This window comes from Rana temporaria, chromosome 2 (genome assembly GCF_905171775.1).
Source record: "Rana temporaria chromosome 2, aRanTem1.1, whole genome shotgun sequence".
NCBI classification, from domain to species: domain Eukaryota; kingdom Metazoa; phylum Chordata; class Amphibia; order Anura; family Ranidae; genus Rana; species Rana temporaria.
In genome coordinates, this window is record NC_053490.1 from 106,762,839 (window position 1) to 106,780,046 (window position 17,208).

At 34.5% G+C, this 17,208-nt stretch overlaps 1 protein-coding gene across 1 annotated transcript; it reads left to right on the top strand.

Annotated features, from left to right (window-relative positions):
* Nucleotides 1–8,491: 8,491 nt before the first annotated feature.
* Nucleotides 8,492–16,926, top strand: HOXC10 (homeobox C10). Its single transcript, XM_040340729.1, has 2 exons — nt 8,492–9,399; nt 15,995–16,926. The coding sequence occupies exons 1-2, from the start codon at nt 8,616–8,618 to the stop codon at nt 16,270–16,272; spliced, it is 1,062 nt and encodes a 353-aa protein (XP_040196663.1). The 5' UTR covers nt 8,492–8,615; the 3' UTR covers nt 16,273–16,926.
* The last annotated feature ends 282 nt before the right edge of the window (nt 16,927–17,208 follow it).

Consider the following 17,208-nt stretch of genomic DNA (forward strand, 5'->3'; position numbering starts at 1 on the left):
GGAGAAAGTTATTGGAACTTTGTTTAGCATAAAACTTTTACTAGATTTTGCCCGTTTAATTCCTAGTAGCTCACACATTGAATATCCAAAGGAGAGAAAAAAAAAGTCCATAGCAAGCCCGCCTATCAATGGGGTAATAGAAAAGAAAAAAAAAAACACTTGGCCATTTATTGCAGGACTGGGTGAGGTAGGGTGGGAAGTGGCTGAAAAAAATGTACTTAATAAGCTACAAGCTAATTGCCAGGGACTTCCTTTGTGACGTACAAAACACCAAACACATCATCAAAAATCTGTTTCCCATTCCTGACTGTGATCCCCAACAACTTCTCGAATAGAGCTGCAGATTATTCAGTTGTGAGAAGTTACAGATACTTTTTGGAAAGTCTAGAGAACTTCTAATTGCCCCCTTTTTCCCTGCAGGCAATGTAAGCACACGGTGTCACACGTTACTATAGTGTGACGTTAGTACAGGCTGAGTAATAAGATGATGTCTCCATTGATGGACAGTCTGCATTTCCCTTGGAAAGCCCACTCAGACGAAACAGCACTTATATAAGTAAGGCTGGTGGGTACACAAGAACAAAGGCGCACAAAGAGGGGCGCATACGCACATATGCAAGCTTACACATACATGTAAGCACACCCACACGAACACACTCGTTATTAGTCTTTGGCTAAGTGCTTAGAAGTTGTGATACTTAATAATTCATAGCCCCCTTCACCCCCCACCCACACATTCATTCACTTTCAGAAACTCAAGGGTTGTGAAGTTGTGGCACACACATGCACACTTATTAGGGGAGTTGCAACCTACACACACACACACACACACACTCCTTCATTCATTCACTCTCAAGTCTCAAGCTCAGGAGTTGTGAGTAAACTTGACTCTGCCTTTCCGAACAGGTTTTAAAGCGATCATCATCCCAAAGCATGTTGGAGGAATGAGGACTGGCCAGACATGGATGGACAAGGCAGTGGGGGGATGATGATTGTCTGCGATGCCCCCTCACAGGATACTCCAGGTCTTTGTTTTTGAAAGCAGGAGCCCAGACTGGAATGTGAGATATCGAAGGGAGGAAAGGCAGTGGCTTTGGCAAATGGACTTGAGGGCAGCCATCAAGCTTGATGGAATCTCCGGCTGTGGACTTTTCCTATGATGGGTGTCCTCACACCCCGTCCTCAGAACAGTTTGCAATGAGACAACACACAAGGGACCTGGGCTCATATACTGACCGCAAGGCTCGAGCCCTCCATGTACTGGACAGGAGCACGCTGCTGTTTATGAACTACAATAATACAATAAGAAAAGGCTGCAGGTCCAGTGCTACCTAGCCCTACATAGCCTTACTCCCCCCTATCATTATTTATCAAGCTTGTGCTTTGTTTTTCCAGCGCCATTCAGGCAGCAGTGGAGTCTTCTTAACCTTGGACTTCCTTTATTGTTCTTATTTTCTGTATTTTATTGTGGTCACTGCTGAAGTAAATGTGAAGGAGAGTTATTTCTATAAAACCATGAGCAATAAGGGGGCAGACGCTATAGATCATATTTATTTTCCCTTATGGTTGTGTTACAACTTGAACTTCTACAAGGCTTTGGCCTTACCCATAAAAGCATATATCTACAGATAAACGTGTGTATGGGAATGTGGGTGGGTATAAATATATATCTATCTATCTATATATATATATACATACATATATATATATATATATATATATATATATATATATATATATATATATATATATATATATATATATATATATATATTTACTTTGTTTTATTTATTTATATTTTATTTTTATATATATATATTTACATATATATATATATATATATATATATATATATATATATATATATATATATATATATATATATATATATTTATTTACTTTGTTTTATCTATTTATATTTTATGTATATATAGATAGATAGATAGATAGATAGATAGATAGATAGATAGATAGATAGATAGATAGATAGATATACCTATCTAGATAAATATACCTTCCTAGAAACCGTTTTATTTAATTTGCTTATACTATGCCTGTTATAATTGTATATTTTTCGTTCCATGCTGACTTCTTAGGGTCCGAAAAGTCCCGCCTGTCTCTTTTGGTTATAGTTTTGTAATAAAATACTTTTTGATGGGTATCATTTCAATTACACTCTCATCCAGTCTTGATTGTTTTAATTAAACTTTTCTTTTGCAAACATGATTTTTTCCCCTCACATATTATTTGCAGTTTCATACTTTATAATATGCTATACGTTGTAGGCACAATTTTGTTATCAAAACATTTTGTTTTGTTTCGAAACTTTTTTTTTCTGTTAGCTTAGCAGCAAAATGATGTTGAGGTTGCAGCGCTTCCTGAATGTGACTATTAATCACATGGAATTAAATTTTTATTGAATACACCCAATGCGGTATTTACATAAAAGCCACAAATAGGAATTCGCTGCACACCAAGCTGGAATGGCTTCCGTGGTCCATTTGTGACAGGCAATTCCTGACCACTTTTATTGTGTGGCTTTGTTATAATATGTCCACAAAGTATCGACGCTATAACAATTATCGCCAGTGTGTTAATGAGCACATGTGCCTGGGTGCCTGGGCGTGAAGAACAGTTTACTGATGCCTGCAGCTAAGATATATATATATATATATATATATATATATATATATATATATATATATATATATATATATATATATATATATATATATATATATATATATATATATCTTGGCTGCATATCGCACAATTTAATAATTTAATGTATTTACAAAATTTAATGGTTCCTTGGCAATAAAAATACCGTTAGGCCTGTCCCCCATGTGGCAAATAAACTCCTGCCTGCCATAATCAATGACTGCTTTTTTAAAAGCTGGGACTTTTCATTAACATTTAACAGATCAAGATAAGAAGAAATCTGTTAAGTACAGTTGTACACAAATAGAGAAAAATATTATTAACCCAGTCCACACAAGACTGTTTAAGGACTGGGAAGTCGCTTAGGTGCCTACCAATTTACTTATTTTTATGGAATCCTTTCTTTTTTTTATTTGGTGGGTTTCATCCTACTGTGGAGGAGGTAGGACACATTTATTAACATTGGTGTAAAAGAACACATATACACTTTCTTATAGATATGAACAAATATTTCTCACCAAGTTATGTGTTATTTTTTTTTAATAACTGTGTAACTTTTTTTGTTGCAACTATCACGTGGGATGTAAGAACGGCTAATAAAGTATATGTTAGGAAAATGTGAACACTGGTTCAGCTAATTCTAATGGATTTATTTATCTGGATTCATAGAAAGCTAACATCTTCTTATATTGTTATATGATGTAATATTTATTCGTGCAAATCTTCAAAATAAATTGGTATAAATAAAGTATATTACCTTTATGCATGAATCTGTGTGTTTATATATTTCATTGCATTGTTCTCATAGATGCAATATATATATATATATATATATATATATATATATATATATATATATATATATATATATATATATATATATATATATATATATATATATACATATATATACACACACACACACAGACACACACATATATATTTATATATATATCTGTATTCCAATATATAAGACATGTTAGTATACTCTCTAGGTACATAAAGTAAGTGTATTTGAGTAGTATGTGTATTTGTTAGTGTGTGTGTGTGTGTGTGTGTGTGTGTGTGTGTATATGTGTGTGTCTGTATCTCTCCCCCCCCCCTCTCGCTCTTATTCGCTCTCTCTCTCTCTCTCTCACTATATATATATTATATATATATATATATATATATATATATATATATATATATATATATATATATATATATATATTAGAAGGGTATGCATTAGAAGGGTATCCTTATCAATTTTGTATAAGGATAATGCTAGTGTGTGTATGTGTATCTCTCTCTCTCTCTCCCCCTCCCTCTCTCATTTGCTCCCTATTTCTCTCTCACACACTATGTATATATTAAAGGTATGCATCTCCTCATCAATTTTGTATAAGGATAATGCTAGTGTGTGTATGTGTATGTCTCTCTCTCTCTCTCTTTATATATATATATATATATATATATATATATATATATATATATATATATATATATATATATATATATATATATATATATATATATTAGAAAGGTATGCATCTCCTCGTCAATTTTGTAGAGGGTAACACACTAGTGTGTGTATGTGTCTTTTGTTGTTGTTGTATTTACACGCACATACGCATGTGTTGAACCCACGCACACTTTTCAAGGTGCTTGGCCGAGATAACCACCACAAGCTGTGACCCTAGCAGTGTGAATAAAGGGATTTTACTCGATTTTATCGCCAGAGCAAGTGGAATATAATCTGGTGCTATAATTCTGAGACTTATATTACCAGAAAAGAAGAAAGCAGAATTCAGTTCCTTTAATGTCTGATGGATTTGCTGAGGAGAGGGGTTATATTTTCCCCCCACCTAAAGTCTTATTGCACATTTGAGAATCAGGTATTGTTTACCATTACATTATAATCACTTATGGTGGGGTATCATGAGCAAGATATAGGAAGCAAACAGCCATTTACATGGATCCTGAGAGGAGGGGTTTCAGATATCATTTACACTCGATTCAATGCAGAGAGCTCAGTTGGATACCGGGGAATGGGATAGATTGTACAGTAAAAGGAAACACTACCAGTGCTATATGGCTGCATTTCTTGGTAGATTAGAGTATGCATAGTATTTGAGTAAGGTGGAAGAAACTGAGCCCAGGGCTTAAAAGGCCTTTCACCACCATCTTTACATGCCATTATTAGGCTATCTATAGGACGACCAGTTCCACATGTATATATGGTGAACTTAAGAGGAGCACATAACCATATTAAACATGGCGATGGGGGTAGACTGCCCCAGATCACGTTGTGGTGTCAGATTTCCCAATCTGCAGCTGTTTACATCGCCTCGTTTGTGTTAAATCCATTAATATTTTATGATCAGCCCCTCCATTGGCCGAGAAAATAACGTTGCCCCTTTTGTGTTTGGTTTTACCGGAGCCTACACCGCCAGGAGACACGTCAATCCACCTCATAAGTGTTCCTCTTACCAAGGCTCATTCATACGTCGCAAAGCCCCCTATGTTTAATGTCTTATGTTCGTATTTATTTTCTGCAATTAGAGGGAAGCAGTTGTCCCAACGGGGGCTCTATTTAGGCTGATGAATTTTATATCTTTCTACTTTAATGACCCATGTTTATCATAATTCTAATTATTTTTAACTTTAAACAATATCCGGTCTCCTGGAGACAATGCTCGTAGGTTTTAATGGCTTTTACCATAAAGAAAATAATGAACTGGTAGATTTCATAGGTTCCTACCATAATTCTGTATATTTGCTTGTAGGTTTTAATGGCTTTTACCATAAAGAAAATAATGAACTGGTAGATTTCATAGGTTCCTACCATAATTCTGTATATTTGCTTGTTAACACGAGAAAACACAATATATTAATGTAGCACTGTACTTTTCATTTTTCTATCTATCTATCTATCTATCTATCTATCTATCTATCTATCTATCTATCTATCTATCTATCTATCTATCTATCTATCTATCTATCTATCTATCTTTCTGTCTGTCTATCTATCTATCTATCTATCTATCTATCTATCTATCTATCTATCTATCTATCTATCTATCTATCTATCTATCTATCTATCTATCTAATCTATTTACCTGGCCCTCACTCACCCGTCTCATATTAGAACATAGATATTCACAGAATTTACCATGGCTTATATAAATAACTACCAATTTATACACATGCAAACACTAGCCTTTCTTTTAATATCCCAGTTGTATAAGTTAAATGAATAGGCAACTCTTTGTTTTTCAGGTCCCCATGTTTTATTATCATTCGTCACCTAGAAACGTCACCTACAACCAAGAAAACAAAGAGAGAATTAGTTTAAAGCCAATAATATGTGTATAATATATATATATATATATATATATATATATATATATATATATATATATATATATATATATATATATATATATATATATATATATGCAAATTATATATATATATATATATATATATACAGGCATACCCCGCTTTTAAGTACACAATGAGGTTTATTTACTAAAGCGGAAAAGTGCAAAATCAGGTTCACTTCTGCATAGAAACCAATGAGCTTCTAACCCCAGCTTGTTCAATTAAGCTTTGGTAATAAAACCTAGAAACTCATTGGTTTCTATGCAGAAGTGAGTCTGATTTTGCACTTTTCAGCTTTAGTAAATAAACCTCATTGTGTACTTAAAAGCGGGGTATGCCTGTACACACACACACTCATTGAGATGTGTATATATATATATATATATATATATATATATATATATATATATATATATATATATATATATATATATATTCCAGTATTCCATATAGTCCAGGCAAAAAAGGGGTGGAGCACCCAAGGTACATTTGCAATGGGGTGGGTAGAATAGAATTGCTGTAAATCCTATAAATTGATATGCTACCACTGAAAATAAATTAAAAAAGAGAGAGAAATAGAGATCATAAAAAAAAAACATTTTTTTTTTCATTTTATCATCAATAAATTAAAAAAAAAAGAAAAGATAGTGTCCACACTAAATTTTTATCCCAGGCTTATAAATATAATGTGAAATTGTCTTTACTTACCATAAACCCAGAAGATTTCTTGCAGACAGTTTTAAAAGTCTATGCAACTAACACAAATAGAGGCCATAAACCCTCAAATAGCTAAGGAAACCAAATGGCGTCTGGAGTAAAGGGTTTTACTGTTTTCTATAGGTGAAGTGAACACGCCATATATAGTTTTAGGGTCTAGGCCAGCGGAAACTTGTCTGTGTTTTCACAAAAGAGGATCGTGAACTACCCACCAAAACTACAAGGTAAACAGCTGCATAGAATTGACTTTTTTTTTTACTAATATAGGACTGAAATTCTTCATATTTCTTTCAATGCATAGGTAATACACTTTGCCATAGCCAGGAGTCAGGAGAAACATATTTTTGTTTGGCAAGAAATGCACATTGCTCAACTTGGCGTTGATGGAGCTGAGTGTCCTTGAGACAGATTGAGGGAAGTCTAGCACTAATTGTTTTTGTATGTTCTTTCTTTGCTGCTAATTTCAACAATGACAAGGTAAGCAGCAAAATAAACCTAAACAGCCCAACGCAGTTTTTTTTTATTCTGGGACACATATGTATACCTAAGTTGTAAACATTTTAGCTCCGGCCTAAGAAAATACAAATTGTACTATTAGAACTCAAGAACAAAGGCATTCCTTAAACATTCGTGCGTTTTAGGACCTTATGGGGGTGTATATAAAGGAAATGCATGTCGCACAATGGGAAAATAGCTGAATAGTAACTTAAATGCAAAAAATCAGGTGCTTTGGGAAAATAAAAAAGCAGACCTCTTTTATCTTAAGGCTTAATAAGTTATCATACTGTTGCATACTTTGCATTACTCATACTTATAGATTTTTTTTTTTTTAAAATCTATATCATGGATATAATTATATTACACACACATAGACAGGCTTTTAAATTAATTTACAAAAAATAGTAAAAAGAAAAAAGAAAAAAACAATGTTTCAGTAGAAATCAACATTTGCACACCTATGCTTGCATTTTGTGTATTATTAACTGAAACAATAGCCTAATTAATAAACCCAGTCCTAATAATTGAGCATTTAGCAATGCATAACAATGGTCATCGTCAGATAATTACACTGATGAACAAAATGTACTTTTAATCATGGAAATGGAGAAAGAATAGCTGGAAGAAATAACTTTTCTTGTGTCTACTTTTTATGCTAATTTCATACAGAATATAATGAAGTCAGGGGAGGGTCCCTATGACTTACATTAGCATGTGCTCGTCTATTTTGACAAATAATATGGTATTGGAAGCACATTTTCATTTCTTTTTTCGTTGTTTTAATTGCATACATGTAAAATAAAAACACAAATGGAATTCGGAAGCTTAGTCAAGGTCTGGTTTAGGTAGAGTTTAAGGAAAAATGGAAGTTATCGCCGGCACACCAGAGAATCCTGACTGGAGGGAGGTTTTGTTGTGTTTTCTGGCCATAATTGGACAGGAAAATAAAGTCAAACTCTAGCCTGATGTAAGGGTGAGATGCATTGAAGGATTTTGCTTGCTATGATGAACCCTTTTTTCTTGAATTTGAACGTTACCTCTTGTTCCTGTCCTCTTCTCCCTCGACTTGCGTTGGCTCATTGGTAAACAAATCGAAGCGTTCTCCTTTGTTCAACTTGAAGGTCCCCCGGTTCTATACCTCCCAAAATCGGATAGATGGCGCTCTTGCTCCACGTTCATTTTCTTCTTTCCCGACAACTTGACCCCTGTGACGTCACCTGCGTCTGAATCACCAAGGCCATTTTCAATCCTCATTGGCCTGGGAGTCACGTGGTGGGGCCAATGCGTGGATAATTATGGTGCTGATATTTTTCCCTAAAAAAAAGATGTCAGCCTCTGGCTGTAGTATTCCTCTTTAAAAACCCTCTCTGAAAATGTCATGTCCCAGCAATGTGACTCCTAACTCGTTTTTGATGGACTCGTTGGCCGGTAGCTGCAGAGCAGAGAATTATTCTTCCAACCAAGGGATGTATATGCAGTCTGGGAACGATTTCAGCTGTGGGATGATGAGAAACTGTGGCATTGTCCCGTCTCTTTCCAAAAGGGACGAGGTGAATAACCCCAGCCTGTCTCTCAACTCTTACCCATCTTACCTATCTCAACTGGACAATTGGTGTGACCCCAAAAATACTTACAGGATTGAGCAACCTGTTGCAAGGCAGCTCTCGTCCTGCTCCTTCCCTACCAATGTCAAGGAGGAAAATGTATGCTGTATGTACAGTGCTGATAAAAGGGCAAAAAATGCCACAGAGACTGCTCTCTACCCCAACCAGATGCCAGACTCTCGATCCGGTGACCATGAGGTTCCTGTGCCCAGCTACTACCGAGCCAGCCAAGGCTACTCATTGGAAAAGAACCACAATGCAGCCGACTTTGAGGCAACTTTTGACAACAGGACGAGTCTGAACCCAAGAAGTGAGATTCTGGAGCAGCAACAGCAGCAATCAGCTGGGAGCAAGGTGGGCTTCCCCGAGAACACAAAGACGGATAACCAGACCTTGGCCACCAACCTCAGCACCAACCCTACCAATGCCACTGCTAATGAGATCAAAACAGAGAAGAGCCTCCCTGCTGCCAAGCTAGCGGCACCCGAGGCAGACAAGGAGCTGGCCAAGAACACTGACACCAGCACTGACAACTCTGACAACGAAGCCAAAGGTAAGGGACCTTCTGCCCTCCATGTCTGTGCTGATGCCGCACTGGGGCAGGCGAAACTTTCTGCTTATTTTGCCGCATGTTTAACTCTGCAGCAGGCGGCAATCACTGACACCAAGGTAGACAGGTGACGGTCAGAAATGACAAACTTTTAGCACAGCAACAGATCGAGGGAATCAGGTCTCTATCTATCTATCTATCTATCTATCTATCTATCTATCTATCTATCTATCTATCTATCTATCTATCTATCTATCTATCTATCTATCTATCTATCTATCTATCTATCTATCTATTTATCTATCTATCTATCTACCTATCTCCCTATCTATCTATCTATCTATCTATCTATCTATCTATCTATCTATCTATCTATCTATCTATCTATCTATCTATCTATCTATCTATCTATCTATCTACCCATCTCTCTATATTCTCTATCTTCTCTTCACATTTTTGCCCATCTATATAATCCTTTCTTCATTGAATTGATTTAGTAAATGTGGTTAAAATCTTCATGGTAAACTTGGGGGGAAAAAACACTGAACATGATAAATACAGTTCTTTGTATTCGCCTTATGTTTAAAATGTTGAGACGATTGTTTGCTACATTTGCTGTGTTCTGTCTTATGTTTATTGGAAACAAAATCATGTTGATGGTGATCTTTTATTGTTCTATTTGTGGTTAGGATTGTTGTGTGGTTGTTGTTTTGTGGTTTGTTATAAGCCTCTGCATGAACAATAAATATGTATGTTTAAAAAGGTAACATACACACACTTCAGCCTATGTATGTGACATGCATGTGTGTGCATGCAAATGTTATATATATATATATATATAGTCAAATGTTTAACTGACATGCATGTGTGTGCATTGAAATGCAATACATATCATATATATAGTAAACTGTTAACTGATATGCATGTGTGCATTTAAGTGATGAGATATATATATATATATATATATAGATAGACAGATATATCTATCTATATATCTATCTATCTATCTATCTATATATATATATATATATATATATATATATATATATATATATATATATATATATATATATATATATATATATATATGTTTGTACCTATCTATATATATATATATATATGCACAGGTGATGCTTTAGGAATATAAATATTCACACACACATGTGTGTGATAGAATTTGTGTGTATATATATATATATATATTAAACAAACAAAATATATATATATATATATATATATATATATATATATATATATATATATATATATATATATATATATATATATATATGTGTATATATATATGAAATGAAAAACTTGTTTTCACAAAAATATAGACTAGTATAACCACACTGATTATGGTGAAGTGAGCTAACAAGCCCTTTCAGGAAACTACTACTCTAAAAAAAATGACTTTTGTCTCTCTTTTTTTTGTATTTAACTTAAAGTCAAACCTTCAGTTGCTGTTACTGCATGGTCAAATATAGCTCTGTCTTTTCTAGGAGCAATAGAAGCCCTTTTTCATAGAAGTATTTCGCAGATTGCCGCTTTTATTGCTATATTGCTGCACTAAAGTAATTGGTATTGCAGCACATTGAAGGCAGCCATATCTGTTGTAAACACAGTAGTAAGACTACAAGCCATGTTTATGTCTGGGGGAGATCTAAGCTTTGAAACCTGTTTGTACAAAGGCGCAATAAGGACTTTTTTGTGTTTCTCACTTGTACAGGAAATTGTGTTTCTTTTTGTTTTCCTTTTATTTCTTTTTGGTTTAAGCTCATTTGTTTTACATTTTTTTTTTAAATCATGTGCTTCCTATTTCTGGACTTTGTATTTATAATACCAAAGTCAAGTTTACCAAAACAAATGAATTAAATACGAGGCAATATCCATGCATCTTTTTCCAGATGTGCCCTCGATTTCCACACATAAACCTAGAAGAGAAGTCTTTTTGTCAATGTGTAAACCTTGAAATGTCATTTAGCTGAGTTTGCCTTTTTTTGGCTGCTTTGGAGACTTTTTGTGTGTGGATCTCATGCTCCTGTGATGCTGCTTTGTACTATTGGGTCGTTTTATTTATTGCTGGTGTGCATTTCCTGTTTCTGCATCTTGCTGTGTAATGTCGTCCTTTGTTTGTATACATTTATGGTTTAACATTGTTTAAATGTTTACTTCCCAGAGTAAAAAAAAGGCAAATTTCTTGTCTCAAACGCATGTATACTATGCTGCATAATAAATGCCACTCATAAACGCATGTAAAGGGAAATAACAAAAGATTTCAACACAGCGAATATAGCAAATGTTAAATGATAAAAGTGAACAGAAGTGTGTTTCAGCTGACCTTATATGTGTGGAAAATACTTTTGTTATGATATGCGTAATGATATGAAATGCATAGACACCTTGAATAATGGCTTTCACATGGTGCACCAGACTAGTGTTGATGTGTCACTGTTGGTATAAGTGTGTCATATGTGTGTCCTTAATGAACTTGCATTGCATGTAGCTGTTTATATTACACACACTTTTATATGTAAGCAAACACTGTGTATATATACTATATATAGCTTGATATACTATATATATATATATATATATATATATATATATATATATATATATATATATATATATATATATATATATATATATATATATATATATATGACTAGTTTCTAAAATAACAGATTCGACACAAACATTCAGCCACTGGTATTGAAGTGTCTGTATGCCTGTTGTGTATTGTGTATTGTTTGTCTTTTTCATTGATCAAGCATGAATTCTTTTATATGATAGAGCACACCTAGACGATGGCATACACACACACATGGACATACACTTATGAACTTACTACATTCTTACCATTAATAATTTATATGTGATGATAGAAACATATGCAGCTAAATAGATGGATCGATAAATAGCTATACAGATAGTAAGCACCAGTATGTGCAAGGAATTGTGTACTCATACACAAATTTAACAGACAATAGCCCTTTAAAATCTGCTTGGTGTATGCAGGTACTTGTAATAATGAATTTGTGTTAACATGCATTCTGTATACACTCCAGGCTAGTCTACGTATGGATGCACACGGTGAGCAAAGTATAGCTAACTACACAGTAACCATACTCACAGAGGGCAACTCGTGCTTTTGGGAGAGTTTCTCTGAATGTTGGGAATCTAAATGTGTTTATACTTTTTTTTTATATGTTTACCTATATATTTCTACTTTGGTACACATACACACACATCTGACACATGGTGAGCATAGTATAGCTAACTACACAGGAGTAACAATATTCATAGAGGGTCACTTCGTTCTTTTGGGAGAGTATTTCTGAATTTTGGGACTCTAAATGTGTTTATACGTTTTTTAAATATGTTTACCTATATTTTTCTACTTAGGTACACACATACACACACACACACACACACACACACACACACGCCCCATGCTATTCTGACACACAGTGAGCATAGTATAGCCAAATACACAAGTAACAATGTTCATAGAAGGCACCTCGTGCTTTTGGGAGAGTGTTTCTGAATGTTGGAAATCTAAATGTCTTTATACTTTTTTAATACATCTATCTATATATTTCTACTTAGGTACACACACCATGCTATTCTATATACATAGCTAACTACACAAAGTAATCCTCATATAGGGATCCTCATAGAGGGAACCTCATGCTTTTGAGAGATGTTGGAAATCTAAATGTCTTTATACAGTTTTTTTTCGTACATCTACCTATATATTTCTACTTAGGTACACACACCATGCTATTCTGACACACAGTGAGCATAGTATAGCTAACTACACAAGTAAGGCTCCATGCACACTGGGCTTAAAAAAACATCTGTTCTTTTTGGAGTAAAAAACGTCCATATAGAGCATTTTTTGTACAAAGTTTAGATGAGTTTAGGAGAGTTTTTTCTGCCAGTGAGCTCCAATAAGAAACGCAAATGAGAAGGATTTTCATCCCTGCCTCTAAACGTTGTTCTCAAAAATATGCCTGTAAACGTCCTAATGTGTATGGACACAAAGGATAACAGTGAGTTGCTTCTACAGGCAGAACACACAACTCCTGTAGAAGCAACGTTTTTTATTCCAGTGTGCATGGAGCCTTACCATGTTCATAGGGTACCTCATGCTTTTGGGAGAGTGTTTCTGAATGTTGGAAACCTAAATATCTTTATACATTTTTTTTAATACTTCTACATATATATTTCTACTAAGGTACACACACATGCTATTCTAGATACACACGGTGAGCTTAGTATAGCTAACTATACAAAGTAACCCTCATAGAGGGAACCTCATGCTTTTGGGAGAGTGTTTCTGAATGTTGGGAGAGTGTTTCTGAATGTTGGAAATCTAAATGTATTTATACATTATTATTTTTAATACGTCTACCTAAATATTTCTACTTAGGTACATACATACATACACACACACACACACACACACACACACACACACACACACACACACACTGCTATTTTGACACATGGTGAGCATAGTATAGCCAACTACACAAGTAACCATGTTCATAGAGGGCACCTCATGCTTTTGGGAGAGTGTTTCTGAATGTTGGAAAGCGAAATGTCTTTATACATCTTTTTTAATACATCTACCTATATATTTCTACTTCTACTTAGGTACACACACACACACCATGCTATTCTAGATACACACGGTAAAATGAGTATAGCTAACTACACAAAGTAATCCTAATAGAGGGAACCTCATGCTTTTGGGAGAGTGTTTCTGAATGTTAGAAATCTAAATGTCTTTATACATTTTTTTAAAACATGTATATCTATACATTTCTACACACACACACACACACACACACACACACACACTCCATGCTATTCTTCATAATAGATACACACGGTGAGCATAGTATAGCCAACTACACAAAGTCGCCATATTTATAGAGGGAACCTCATGCTTTTGTGGAAGTGTTTCTGAATGTTAGAAATCGATCTGTTTATTCATTTTTAAAATATGTTTACCTATACATTTCTACACACACACACACACACACACACACACACACAACATGCTATTCTACATAGAGATACACATGGTGAGCATAGTATAGCTAACTACACAAAATAACCCTTATCATAGAGGATTTTAGGAGAGTGTTTCTGAATGTTAGAAATTTAAATGTGTTTATAAATGTTTTAACATTTCTAGCTATACATTTTTACTTAAACACACACATATACAGAGACAAATTTCCCTAATATCTCTATATGTATGAGTTTATATATGTCCACACACATAAATTACAATATGCATATAAGTAGCCTATATGTATATACAGTATATGTGCTATATAATGTTTCACTGATATGCATAAGTGTGCATTGAAATGTTATCTATCTATCTATCTATCTATCTATCTATCTATCTATCTATATATCTATCTATCTATCTATCTATCTATCTATCTATCTATCTATCTATCTATCTATCTATATATATATATATATACTGTATTCTTTGTTTTACACCTTTTGTGCTTCAGCATCTCGAGCTTAGTAATAGTCTCGATTCACAAAGCTTTAACACATGGATAAAAAGCTTTAGTTCAGCCACATGGTTGCAATTTTCAAATCTCATTGGGCTTGGCTGAAAATAACTGCCACTTTTTAGAAAATAGGTATCCTTATGCTGGCGTGTTAGCTTTGGGAATTGAGCCAATTATTGTAGTATACGCCTTTTATTACACACATGTGCATACTTCAGACACTACCAACTTTCTTTTACTAAGCACTCTCTACTTACTTCTGTTTTAGACATAATCAACACAGACAAAACCCCTTTAGCATTCACAGGTAGAGTGGTTTTCTATCTATTTATCTATCTATCTATCTATCTATCTATCTATCTATCTATCTATCTATCTATCTATCTATCTATCTATCTATCTATCTCCCTCTCTATCTATCTATCTATCTATCTATCTATCTATCTATCTATCTATCTATCTATCTATCTATCTCCCTCTCTATCTATCTATCTATCTATCTATCTATCTATCTATCTATCTATTTATCTATCTGTTTGTCATCAGCTTACACACAGAGAGACACACACACACACACACACACACACACACACACACACACACACACCAATACACAAATGGTAGTTTTGTTTTTCCAGCAAGGTTTTCTTTGCTGTACTTGTGTCAGTAATGCCCTTTAGGTGAAAGCCCTCTTTGTTCGCATGATTTTGCAGAAATATCATCAGAAATATGTTTGATATTATATCAGCAGAGCAGGATGGGCAGGCATTTGATGTAAGTGAGATGTCGGTTACCAGATTGGTCTCTGCCAAGTTCTAATGTCTGATCTCATTGCTGCAGTCTACTGCCTGGATTAGGGGCTATGCTAGAGGGGCTGGGGCATTGTGCACTGCTGTTCTGTACATCTTTGTATATTCCTTTGAATAGAGGACAGGAGTAGGCTCTAGCTGTGATGTCTATATTGTCATACCAACTTATATGTTTATCATAGGGGCATCTTTAATCAGCTGTTTCAAGGGATACTTATATGTAAATATTATCTTTAACAGAGGATATAAAGGCAGAAAACGCTGCAGGAAATTGGCTGACAGCTAAGAGCGGAAGAAAGAAAAGGTGTCCTTACACTAAGCATCAGACGTTGGAACTGGAGAAGGAATTCTTGTTTAATATGTACTTGACCCGCGAGCGCCGCCTAGAGATTAGTAAGAGTATCAACTTAACAGACAGACAAGTGAAAATTTGGTTTCAAAACCGCAGGATGAAACTGAAGAAAATGAACAGGGAAAACCGGATCCGAGAACTGACTTCAAATTTCAATTTTACCTGAGCTTTAAAAGAGAAGGGAAAACCGCTAAATGGTCACAAAACAGCCCCCAGAATCCCCCACCCTACCAATAAACAACTAGAGATAATTTAGCAACAAAAAGGGGTTAAACATCACTTGTACATTTTTTAGGTCATTAATGCAACGCTTATGGGAAGCAAGTAGTAAGTATGAAAGGCTAGGTAGTCTTTTCTGTTATTTTCCATACCGGCAGTTTGTAGATATAAGGAAGGGGAGGGTGGGGGTGCATCAGTATAATGCATGAACATATATATATTGCATCCTTGTTTCCATGTAAAGATGGTCAGTGAGCCAGCTACTGAAATTGTATTTTTTAAGTTATTTACATCCAGCACAAAAATAAAACCCATGTTATCACACATCTTGCCATACGGTGCTTTAAATAAACATATGCGTTAAAATATATTTAAAAAAAAACTGAGAAATAAAAAGTTCGCTTTCTTACATCAGTGTAACCTGTATATTGTATCTGAAATCCGAATGAGCTAACGGAAATTTTAAATGTTTGTAAATGAGAAGTTGCAGTGAGGTTATGGACATTCTATATACATATATAAATATATATAAATATATATCGTATGCAGTTTCTTTTAACTGGTCCACTGCATATTTAAGTGATACAAGATAAAAAAAAAACAGTATTGATAACCCTTTAAAATATACATTTCTCGTGTCTGTTATTTAAATACACTATGTATGTGTACTTTTTTTGCATGTATTTTCCTTTGTGGAGAAAAAAATAAATTTCGTAGACCTAACATTACTTGACTTGTTCTTGCACTGCATTTGCACAGAAACCTGTTCTCAGGCAGGCATCGTTCAATGTTTTCTCTTTATATCTATTTTATTAATATTATTTAGGTTTTTCTATTCTTGGAAGGCTTTTAGGAGACAATCTTAGCGGGTTTAATAGAAGTG

Bases quoted from the DNA above. Each gene is read 5' to 3' on its own strand.
- HOXC10 (XM_040340729.1), top strand. From the start codon at position 8,616: ATGTCATGTCCCAGCAATGTGACTCCTAACTCGTTTTTGATGGACTCG. The intron at 9,400-15,994 runs GTAAGGGACCTT...TATCTTTAACAG, and splicing joins CTCTGACAACGAAGCCAAAG to AGGATATAAAGGCAGAAAAC.